Source organism: Danio aesculapii, chromosome 15, assembly GCF_903798145.1.
Source record: "Danio aesculapii chromosome 15, fDanAes4.1, whole genome shotgun sequence".
Lineage (NCBI taxonomy): Eukaryota > Metazoa > Chordata > Actinopteri > Cypriniformes > Danionidae > Danio > Danio aesculapii.
Window position 1 is genome coordinate 47,408,148 of NC_079449.1, and position 12,170 is coordinate 47,420,317.

General features: G+C 37.2%; 1 protein-coding gene across 1 annotated transcript in view; it reads left to right on the top strand.

Moving 5' to 3' along the window:
- abcg1 (ATP-binding cassette, sub-family G (WHITE), member 1) overlaps window positions 1-11,072 on the top strand; it is a 31,485-nt gene extending 20,413 nt beyond the window's left edge. The window contains exons 8-15 of the mRNA XM_056473764.1: window positions 914-1,028; window positions 2,681-2,829; window positions 2,898-2,999; window positions 4,470-4,638; window positions 4,722-4,822; window positions 7,331-7,489; window positions 7,591-7,709; window positions 10,475-11,072. Coding sequence (XP_056329739.1) covers window positions 914-1,028; window positions 2,681-2,829; window positions 2,898-2,999; window positions 4,470-4,638; window positions 4,722-4,822; window positions 7,331-7,489; window positions 7,591-7,709; window positions 10,475-10,703 — 1,143 coding nt within the window. The 3' untranslated portion in view covers window positions 10,704-11,072. The remainder of the gene's footprint in view (window positions 1-913; window positions 1,029-2,680; window positions 2,830-2,897; window positions 3,000-4,469; window positions 4,639-4,721; window positions 4,823-7,330; window positions 7,490-7,590; window positions 7,710-10,474) is intronic.
- Window positions 11,073-12,170: the final 1,098 nt, after the last annotated feature.

The following is a 12,170-nucleotide window of genomic DNA, read 5'->3' on the forward strand; positions in this document are numbered from 1 at the left end:
GCATTCAACACTTATTAGTATGATAGGGTTCCCGTGGGTCCTGGAATCTGATGGGGATTTTGAGCTGAACTTTTACAGACATGTTGTGGAGACTTATTTTACATCTTGAAAAAAGAGTAAAATATGAGCCCTGCAATAATAATAATAATAATAATAATAATAATAATAATAATAATAATAATAATACATATAGCGCTATTCTGGACACTCAAAGCGCTTTACGTTTTTTGGGGGGGAATCTCCTCATCCACCACCATTGTGCAGCATTCATCTGGCCATATTGTGCCAGACCGCACACCACACACCAGCTGTGTGGAGAGGAATGAAGCTAATTTTAATATGGGGATGGACAGTGAGCAAACCCCTAAGGACATCCTGGTATTTTTTAATGACGACAGAGTCAGAACCTTCGTTTAATCTGAAAGACAACACTCGCTGAGCAGTACAGAGCCCCCATCAATATACTGGGGCGTTAGGACCCACACAGAACACAGGTTGGCCGCCCCCTGCTGGTCTCACTAGCAACAGCAACCTAGCTTTCCCATGTGGTCTCCCATCCATGTACTGACCGGGCACAACCCTGCTTAGCTTCAGTGGGCGACCATGTGAGAGCTGCAGTGAGCTAGGTGCTGGCGCTTTGCTTTAAACAAAGCCTGATATTGAGGGTGTGTTGTTATTAGCATGAGCACAAGTCTCACAAGTGAAAATGGCTTATTTCTATGTATTTGAACATTCTTCAGGTTGGTTATAATCTATGGTTTATAACATAGGTTATAAATCTATGCAAGTCACAAATTATATAACAACGTTCTAGTGGTTTTTGGATATTGTAATGAATTAAATCATACATATTGTGTATGCCTCATACCGTTATGCTGAAGAATGTCTGTTGTGACTTGTTATTTTGTTCCAGCTTTACGTCCTCAGTCAAGGCCAGTGTATTTACAGAGGAAAAGTGTCCAGCTTAATCCCGTATCTGCGAGATCTGGGACTCAGCTGTCCGACATATCACAACCCTGCAGACTTTAGTAAGAAAACCCCTAAATCACTCTCACTACACTGACCTACAGCTCAAAGGCCAAGACACACCAAGTCGATGCCAAACAACTATCAAAACCCAACTGTGCTGTCGCCTCACCTCTGGTTCCGTCTGGACCAAAAAAGCTGCTCGTGAACACACCAAATGGACAAAAGCCGAATAAAATAAAAGTGTGTTCTGTGCCTGCGCGGGGGGGACGTGTCTTTCAGCATCTGCGGAGGGCAGTATCTGTTTTCTTTTCTAACTGGAACTTCCAATATGCGCATGCAAATTGTAAACAAACCAGCGCTCAGTGCCATTATTACAGTTATTGTCACTCACCACAGATGGATTCACCCCTGCAAATATGTCTGATAATCTAATAATCCATATCGTTTTGAAATATTTGAGAAATGTGGTGAAACTACAGCCGAAATCACACACTTCTGTACTATACGTGACCTGATCCAGCAAAATGAGTCGCAGAAACCCAAATTTCAAAATTGAGAATTACTGACTTCCTCAGTATCAGTCACAGGCTGTTCAACATGTTCATCACCCACACTACACTATATACCGTACTATACCGTACCTACTTATTATTTTTACGGTTTTATTGTTTTTTCCCTTGTAGCAGCTTGAGAAAAGCGCATTACAAATAAAATGTATTATTATTACTATTATTATTATTATTAAAAGATGGAGGAGAGACTCGTGGTCACTGTTTTAAGTTATCCGGAGCTATATGACTTCACAAATCATGAATAGCACTATATTATTAAATAGTACAATTATAACAATTATCAATAGCAATGCTCGTGTACGCAGCTGATTCAGTGGTTGCCTAGCGACATAAAAAGCGCAGTGCACTTGTCAACAAAATTAGTTGGTTTATTGTTCTAATTATTATTATCCACATCATTATAATAATAATAATAATGTTTTCATAATTATGTATTGTTAATTAATATTTATTCAGCTACTTATTAAATAATAAAATATAATCAGTGTGCTTTATTGATGATGTTGATAATAATAATAATAATAATTATAATAATAATAATGTATAAAACTATTATTATTATCATTCATTTTCTTTTCGGCTTAGTCCCTTTATTAATCCCGGGTCGCCACAGCGGAATGAACCGCCAACTCATCCAGCATTTGTTTTACGCTGCGGATGCCCTTCCAGCCGCAACCCATCACTGGGAACCACATACACACATTCACACACACATACACTACGGACAATTTAGCCTACCCAATTCACCTGTACTGCATGTCTTTGGACTGTGGGGGAAACCAGAGCACCCGGAGGAAACCCACGTGAACGCAGGGAGAACATTCAAACTCCACACAGAAACGCCAACTGAGCCGAGGCTCGAACCAGCAACCTTCTTGCTGTGAGGCGACAGCACTACCTACGCCCTATTATTATTATTATAGTAATTAAAATAAAAAAAGTATTATTAATTATTGTTATAATAATATTAATAATAACAACAATAATAATTTTGTAAACATTTTAAATAATTATAATATTTATATAATATTTATATTCTTACATTTAAAAATATATTTAGCTACTTTAGCTACAAATCAGTGAAATTGAGCTAATGTGAGCTCTCTCAGACTCATTGTGTGTTTGTGTTGTGTTATCAGTAATGGAGGTGGCGTCTGGTGAATACGGTGATCAAACGGCTCGTCTGGTGAAAGCTGTGCAGGAGCACAAGTGCGAGAAAGACTACACAACTCAAATGAACGGCAACGGAGTCCACAATCCATTCCTGTGGCACAGACCATCCGATGAGGTGTGTATACAGACACCTTTACAGAGACTCAAATCAACAGACAGTAATGTAGACTGTTTTTCCTGCAGGACTCTTCATCTTCAGAGGGATGCCACAGCTTCTCTGCCAGCTGTTTGACGCAGTTCTGCATCCTCTTCAAGAGAACTGTCCTCAGCATCATGAGAGACTCGGTAAACAACACTGACACCTGCTGGACGACTTCAGTGTCTGCACGCAAACACATCTGGCAGATCTCACACCGCAAACAGACTTATCATATAATGTGCAAATAAAGAACTTTAGTTGCTGTTTAATAATAATTACAATAAGCTTTTTGATTTGAATTTGATTCATGTGACTTTCCACTGAAATACACAAAACACTTATTTCAAGATATTTAACAGCCAAATTGTGTCCATTGTTGTAAATATAACATAATATAACATAATATAATATAATATAATATAATATAATATAATATAATATAATATAATATAATATAATATAATATTAAATATAATATAATATAATATAATATAATATAATATAACATAACATAACATAACATAATATAATATAATATAATATAATATAATATAATAATATAATATAATCAAATATAATATAATATAATATAATATAATATAATATAATATAATATTAAATATAATATTAAATATAAAATAATATAATAATATAATATAATATTAAATATAATATTAAATATAAAATAATATAATAATATAATATAATATTAAATATAATATTAAATATAATATAATATAATATAATATAATATAATATAATATAATATTAAATATAAAATAATATAATAATATAATATTAAATATAATATTAAATATAAAATAATATAATATAATATAAAATATAATATAATATAATATAATATAATATAATATAATATAATATAATATAATATAATATAATATAATAATATAATATAATATAATATAATATAATATAATAATATAATATAATAATATAATATAATATAATCTAATATAATATAATATAATAATATAATATAATATAATATAATATAATATAATATAATATAAAATAAAAAGAATAATATTTGACTAGTTGTTTTGTAAGATATTAATATTCAGCTGAAAGTGCAATTTAATGACTTAACTAAGTTAATTAGGTTAATTAGACATTTAATTTGACAATTTTTTAATTATTTGGTTTGTTCTGTAGACAATCGAAAACATTTTTTTAAAAGGGGACTAATAATTATCACCTTAAAATTAATAATAATAGTAATAAAAAAATGAAACTGCTTTTATTCCAGCCAAACTAAAAGAAATAAGACTTTCTAATTGAGAAAATATATATATAAATCCAGTTGAGGTCAGAATAATTAGCCCTCCTGTTCAATTTTTATATATTTTTCCCCAATTTCTGTTTAATTGAGGGGAAAAAATCAACACATTTCTAAACAATAGTTACAAAACTAAACAATAACTTAAGAGGTCTAATAATATTAGCCTTAAAATGGTTTAAAAAAAAATAATTCTAGCCAAAATAAAACAGAAGAAAAAATATTATAGGAAATACAGTGAAAAATTCCTTGCTTTGTTAAACCTAATTTGGGAAATATTTGAAAAATATTGTTCATATTAATAATCTGTATTTAGGTGCTGACTCACTTGCGGATCATGTCTCATCTTGGCATCGGGATTCTGATCGGCCTCTTATATCTGGGCATCGGCAACGAGGCCAAGAAAGTCCTCAGCAACTCTGGCTTCCTGTTCTTCTCCATGCTGTTCCTCATGTTTGCAGCTTTGATGCCCACCGTTCTCACCTGTGAGTCTGGTGGAAAAAAATAACCCATCATATTCTTTATAGAGCAAAGAATTTATAAATGTTCTTTCTGATTGTTTTTGCAGTTCCACTTGAGATGGGCGTATTTTTGAGAGAGCATCTAAATTACTGGTACAGTCTAAAGGCTTACTACTTGGCCAAAACAATGGCGGATGTGCCGTTTCAGGTAAGAGAACAAATAAAACATGTGGTTTTCTCCTGAGAAAGGAAGATAGTTTGGTTCTGCTGCTAAGCAAGATTATTCACAAAGTGAAACTGAACTGAGATCAGTCTATTCCTTTATTATAAGAACACAGTAAAATGAATGTGAAATGTTTTTAACTAAAAAGGTATTTTCATGTGTGTTTCACATGTGATTTTAAAGGTGCAGTAGGTGATCTGCCAAAATGCTAACCGTTAGCATATCTTTGAAACCCAGCCCCTCCCCTGCCGTCAAAAGCCACGCCTCCTGAAATCAGGAATGCACACCTTAAAGATGACAGTGGACAACCCTCTAGATCAGGGATGGGCAAACTCGATCCTGGAGGGCCGGTGTTCCTGCAGATTTTTGCTCCAACCCTAATCAAACACACCTGCTTGTAGCTTTCTAGTGATCTTGAAGACACTAATTAGGGTGTTCAGGTGTGTTTGATTAGTGTTGGAGCAAAAATCTGCAGGGACACCGGCCCTCCAGGATCAAGTTTGCCCATGCCTGCTCTAGATCATGTCATTCGCCAGTTAGAATTATTATTTTATAATACTACAATTCCCAATGAAAAACTGCTAAATCAACACGTTTTCAGTTGAGTAGCAAGCAAAACTTATCATAATGTGCAATATTACCAACCCAGGCTCATTTTGAGAACGTAGTCCCGGGGAAGTTTCTGGAGACCGCGAAATACGTCCCGGGAGGTACGTATTTTTGCAGTTTTTGTTTTCGCGAGTCCGCGAGAGGCCGCTGTGCGCGCTTTTTCCCGCGCTGTTCTCGCGTAAACCCGCTGGAGGGCGCTGTCGAACGACCTTCCGCCTGTCTGCCTGGATGACAGAATGATTGACCGTGCGACCGGCCAATCGGCTGACCCACCCTCCTCCGTCCCTAAACCCAACCAACGACGATTCACAAAAGCCGTCCAGAAAAAGAAAAGCCCTCGTCTGATTTTTACCACGTTTTCAGATTTTGAGCACATTCTCACCCTGTGACGAACTTGTTCGCTTCATTTTTTGGATTTTGTTTTTGTTTTCTTACCTGATTTCTGGAACCGCTCTTCCCCGGACTCGAACCCGGTCGTCGTCGTCGTGGTCAGCCCCTCTCTGCGCCTCGAGTCCGCCAGAGTACACGAAGAGCTAACCGGACAAACTGGTTGCAGCAGGAAAGCCCTCCACACGGAGGCGAGCGGCCGGCCCCGCAGAATTCGCTTAAAAAAATGAAATGCAGCCGTATTTACCCCCGGCTACGTATTTCGCGGTCTCCAGAAACGTCCCCGGGACTACGTTCTCAGAATGAGCCTGGGTTGAATATTACACAACAACAGAAACTGTTTCTGAAGACAGTCCCCTACTGCACCTTTAACATGTTAATTTTAAATGTGGTGACTTTTCGAGGCTGATCTCATGAGGAAATGTAAATATTTTTACGTTTTGTCAATTTTTAAAACAAGGCGTGGCACTAAACCCCACCCCTAAACCCAAACGTCATTGAGGGATGAGCAAATCTATTTTAAAAAAAGGCGATCATACAAATTCATACGAATTACTCAGTAAATTATAAAGTTACAAATTGCTGTGAGATAGCATTGGATTTTTCTCTAAGTGTTTTTCTTAGGCAATGTAAAAAAAAAAATCAAAAATCAGCCGAAAGTTGATGAAAAGTTCAATCAATAAATCAAATAACGCAGTTTTTTAATAGGCCTGCTTATCTTTTTGTATATGAAGCAAATATTTATGACTAAACTAGTCAGGACACCTTGTCAGGACCAGGTTTTTGTCTTCAAAACTGCCATAGGGGTGCTTTCATACCTAGACGTTTGTTTTGGAATCTACCTCATATCTCGCCTTTGGTCAGTTTGTTTAGGCAACGAAATCGTGGTTTCATCCGGGCTAAACATTCGCTCAGAGATCACCTGAATCAGTTGAAAATGAACTCTGGAGCAGTCTTGATTTTGACAGCAAATTTTGATTTAGTTTTTTGATTGAACTCTTTGAGCATATTATAGCCACTCCCCTTTTTAAAAAAACAGCCAATGGCATTTCATTTTTATCATAGCTCTGCCAGTGAGAGTGAAGTGTCTTGAAGGGGGCAGGACATGTCAGATTCTAGAGAACATTTGGTTGTTCAGAAAGTTTGATGAGAAACTCAGTTATGAGGTGAGGTCAAAATAATTGTTGATCCATTTAGACAAACTACAATCTTTGGATGTTTATATCAAGTTTATATCTTCTAAATTTGGATTTTGTTACAGTTTTGTAGCACCCTAGCTTATATAGATATCCCTAAAACTAACATACTGATACTAACTGTATTTTAATTGAATAGGATCTTGAAATCACCTTTCTGTCCCTATTCTGACCCCCAGTTTGGATGTTAGCAGATCATCTTGACCTTGTCTACAAGCCAAAATGCAGAGTTTCGGCCATGTTAGGGTTAGATATTTGATTTTTAGATATCTGACTAGATATTTGTGTCTTCTCCTGACAGATTGTGTTTCCAGTGGCGTACTGCAGTATAGTGTACTGGATGACATCACAGCCTTCAGACGCAGTTCGCTTCATTCTTTTCCTGGCTTTAGGGACGCTCACGTCACTGGTTGCACAGTCACTTGGGCTACTGATCGGAGCTGCATCCACATCATTACAGGTAAATATAATGTATGCACTTGTATGATGTACCTGATATCCTGTGAATCATTAATTAAGAGGATACAGTGATATTGATGCAGCTTTGTGTTTGTTTGACAGGTAGCAACTTTTGTGGGTCCTGTTACAGCCATCCCAGTGCTGCTGTTTTCAGGCTTCTTTGTCAGTTTTGACACCATCCCCAAATACCTCCAGTGGATATCATACATTTCTTATGTCAGGTAAGGTGTCCTGAAACACGAACTGCATATTATGTTAGCTTTACACAGTTTTCAACTAGAAACAGAACGATTTTATTGCTATTTGCATGACAGTTTGGAGGTTTAACAACGGTAAATTTTTTAAAACATGTTTCATAGTCGGGTTTTGAAACTGATACCATTGTCATCTCCAGCACAGGCTCGTTGGAACTACGAGTTTTTGTAAAACTGCAAAAATATACAGTACGTTTGGCTGTGGATTGTAGGTAGAATGAACACTAGAGGGCAGTATGGCAACAACAGCTTTTGTTCCTTTTCACACTAATGATATTTACAGCAAATTTAATCGATGAATGAAGGATTATTATAATATCAAGCAATAAGTTACGTCAACTTAATCTCAACTTATCTCGGTGTTTATGATTAGTAATCAAATATGTTTGGTCACCTATCCCCCTTTGTTAGGACAATGTTTCTGGTGTGGTCAGTTTGTTTAGATGCTCACTTTGTACAGTGTTGTACTTGCGATACAGAGCACTCTGGTTTGAGTCCGGTTTAGCAGAATTCCACAAACCAAAAAAAAAGCATAGTAAAATCAAGGTAAATCTAAGTGGTTGCAGTGCATTGTCTCTTACAATTGTTTATGAAAACACTATTGGTTGACTTAGTGTTGTCATGGATACTGAAATTCGATACCAATCTGACAACTTTTCACGGATGAAAGTGGAGCAGAGAGGGAGGGGGGGTGTTGTTGGGTGGGCGGTGGGGGGGTTGTGTAGGGGTATCGTGACCTCAGTTAAGAGAGGTGTGTGTGTGTGTGTGTGTGTGTGTTGGGGGGGGGGGGGGGGGAGGGGGGGGGGCGATCGCAGACAAAAGTGTATGGGGGGAGGGGTGTTGTGGAGTGGTGGCGATCGTGGACCATAGTGGAGAGGGGCGGGGGAGTCGAGGGCCCCTAAAAACATCTCTGGGGGTCCCCAAACTGCATGGGCCTTTAGAATTGCCCTCGCTTTTGATGCCCCTGCCAATCGGTACTGAAATTTTTAAAACGTCCATTTCTTGCTAACATTTGATCGCTGTTGAGCACGTACTAAAACAGCGCTGGTTTGCCATTGTGGTCACGTGCTAAACAAAAATGGCTATGATTGGCTGTGAAGGTAATCAGTTCACGAATGATCTTCACGGCTTTAAAACGCTCCAGTGTCCCTGTGTCAGTGGTTACACTCAGTAAACAGCATGAGTTCGGTGAACTGACGACCTTCACGGCCAATCACAGTCATTTCTGTTGAGCATGTGAAAACAATGGCAGATCAGCGCTGTTTAAGAATGCTCTCAACAGCGCTCAAATGTTAGCGGGAAATGGACGTTTTTAAAATTTCAGTAATGATTGGTATCGAATTACAGTATCGTGACATCACTAGATTGGCGTTAGAGAAGAATTTAGATCAGTAATTCGCTGGTGATCTGTATGACAAGCCCAGAATTCTATACAAATAAACATATGCTAAGTAATGTATTTCAATGTAGACAGCGCCCTCTAGTGGAATTGTCATCTCAAATGTGTAAGGTAACCTATTCAGAACACGTTTTGCTCAAAAGAATAGAGTCATGTATTTCCAATGAGCCTGATTGGCCATCTCAGTCATTACATGTTCAGTCTGTAAGAATATGCAAGTACTAAATTTGCAACCGAAACAACCGTACTTGTCCATAGCAGTGGTTCCCAAAGTTGGGAAGTTGTAGGACAATGAGGGGGTGGAGGCTCGCTTGATGATTTGCAAAAATCGAATTGATTTTATTAAACTATAATAATTACCATATTTTATTCATAACCTACAGAAGATAAATATAGTAGTTAATAGTTACATAAAAAACAACAACATACAAATAAAAAGATATAGTCGCCCTTTAGCTTTTTTTTTCATTTAGTTGTGACCCCTGGGGTGTTTACATTATATTAAAGACAAAACTATGCCGTAAAGGTGCCATAAAATCAACCTGCTGCACCTTTACGGCATTCCACGTACATAAAAAATAAATACAGGCCACAACTGAACATTGGTCTGAAGGATGGTCTCCGAAATTAAATGAAGAATAGGCTTGGGTGTTGCTATTGTTGTGTGTGTGCTGTTGCATGCAAAGTTTGTATATTCAAAACATTAATATTGGGGGTCGCGAGTCACAGGCATTGTTATTTTGAGGGTCGCAGGCTGAAGAGTTTGAGAACTCCTGGTCTACAGGACTATATGATCACAGACGCCTACTGTTTTCTTTTTTGTTTTGTTTTTTACAAAGTCACATTGACAACTACGGGCCTAGCCTGCAAAAAACAGTGTGTGAAGGGGTTTAGAGGTCAACATACAAAATATCTGAGCACAGAATCATTGAATCGGATTAGACCGCTAGCATCTCGCTCGCTCAAATCAACTATATCGGGAAAATAGCAACCTTTTCAGAAGGGCTAGAAAAGAGTCAAGCTTTAAATAAGAAAATTCTCAATTCATTTGGTATCTTTTAAAAGTTTAAGCGAGATGCTAATGGTCTAAGCTGATATAATGATTTATGCTAAGCTAAGCTAGAAGTGTTCCCACCAGATCAACTGAGTGGATTAAAAAAAAAACAATAAGACTTTAAAGTTAAACTTTAGGTGACTTGTAAAATGAGCCTATTCCTCCAAGAAGTGATTCTTTAAGAGAAAACGTTTATCTTTAAACATTTACTGCCATTTAGGAGAACATTAGGATATTGTAAGGTGTCTTGGTCTAAATCAGTCGTCCTCTGACTTTCAGGTATGGTTTTGAAGGGGTAATTCTGTCCATCTATGGGCTGGACCGTGAGGACCTGCATTGCGACAAAGACGAAACCTGCCACTTCCAGAAGTCCGAAGCCATTCTGAAGGAGCTGGACGTTGAGGACGCGAAGCTCTACATGGACTTTATCGTGCTGGGCATCTTCTTTATATCGCTCCGTCTGATCGCCTACTTCGTCCTCCGATACAAGATCAATGCTGAGAGGTAGACACCTGAAGGATGTGATGGAGAAAGAGTACTGCTGAGACTTTCTTGCCCAGGCAGGGCCAGGCTGAGAAAGCCAAAGCAAAGAGGGTTGGTCGCTCCAAAACAACCATGGCCATGTTTTCCCTCACAGGACTGAAACCTGGGCTGAACTTGAAGTCACAGTATGTAGATGCCCAGCTTTTTTGCGTGCTTTTATACAGAAACAAAGAGCGTAGAACGCAACAGTTTTGGGGCTCAACCAAACATCTGCATGGATAGATTAAGAAACACGGGGAGCACACTGATGAAACATGATGGTGAGACATATTCAGTGGAGAAGTTCTGAGTTTGGCTATATAAAGGTAATGTGCTAGTTTCTGTGATCATTTTGGAGAACTGGAGACTTTTCTCTCGCCCTTGTGAAAAAGAAGTGTGCTTATCTATGTTAAATGTGCTCTTAGTGTACATCAAACCTTAAGAAAGTATAGTTTTAAATAAGGCACTTACAGCTAATATCATTTTAATAACATTAAAACTTTAAGGTGTACATGACTCTATCTCTTGGAACGCCCCACTTTCTTTTGGAAACAGGGTTATTTCACAGCTCCCCTAGAGTTAGACAATTGAGTTTTACTATTTTTGAATCCATCCAGCCGATTTCTGGACACTTTTAGCTTAGCTTAGCATAAATCATGGAATCAGATTAGACCATTAGCATCTTGCTAAAAAAATGCAAAAAATAATTTCGATTATTTTCCTATTTAAAGCTTCACTCTTCTGTGGATACGTTTTGTATCAAGGTCACTGCGTAATATCATTGCGCATGCTGCAGCCATGGGACGGCTGCAGCCATTTTTTACTCCACAATGAGAATATAGTTCCTACTGTAGCTATATCAGCCTTGAAAACGTCATGTTCCGTCGGTCTTAGTGCATGATGTAACTACAGAAGATTCAAGCTTGAATTAGAAAAATTATCGAAACTCTTTCGCCATTTTTGAGCCAGATGCTAATGGTCTAACCTGATTCAATGCTTTATGCTAAGCTAAGCTAAAAGTGCTCATGCAGGACCCAGAGATTGGCTGAATGTATTTAAAAATGGTAAAACTCAACAGGATTTGTTAAATAAGCCTCTTTCTTAAAAAGTGGAGTGTTAATCAGTTTATCAGTTTGTTAGGATGGACAATATTTGATAAGACTATTTGAATATCTGGAATCTGGGAGTTCAAGCAAATCAAAACAATGAGAAAATCACCTGTGTCCAAATTAAGTCAATTCAAATGAGTAATTAAAAATTATAATAACTTTTGATATATTTATGTAGGGAAATTAGCAAAATATCTCACAGAACATGATCTTTACTCAATATCCTATGATTTTTTGGAATAAAATAAAAATCTCTAATTAGATTGTGGTCCAGGGACACACATTACTTCCATAATAATTACTCAAATTAGAAGTATGCTCAATTTGACTTATTTTTTCACAAG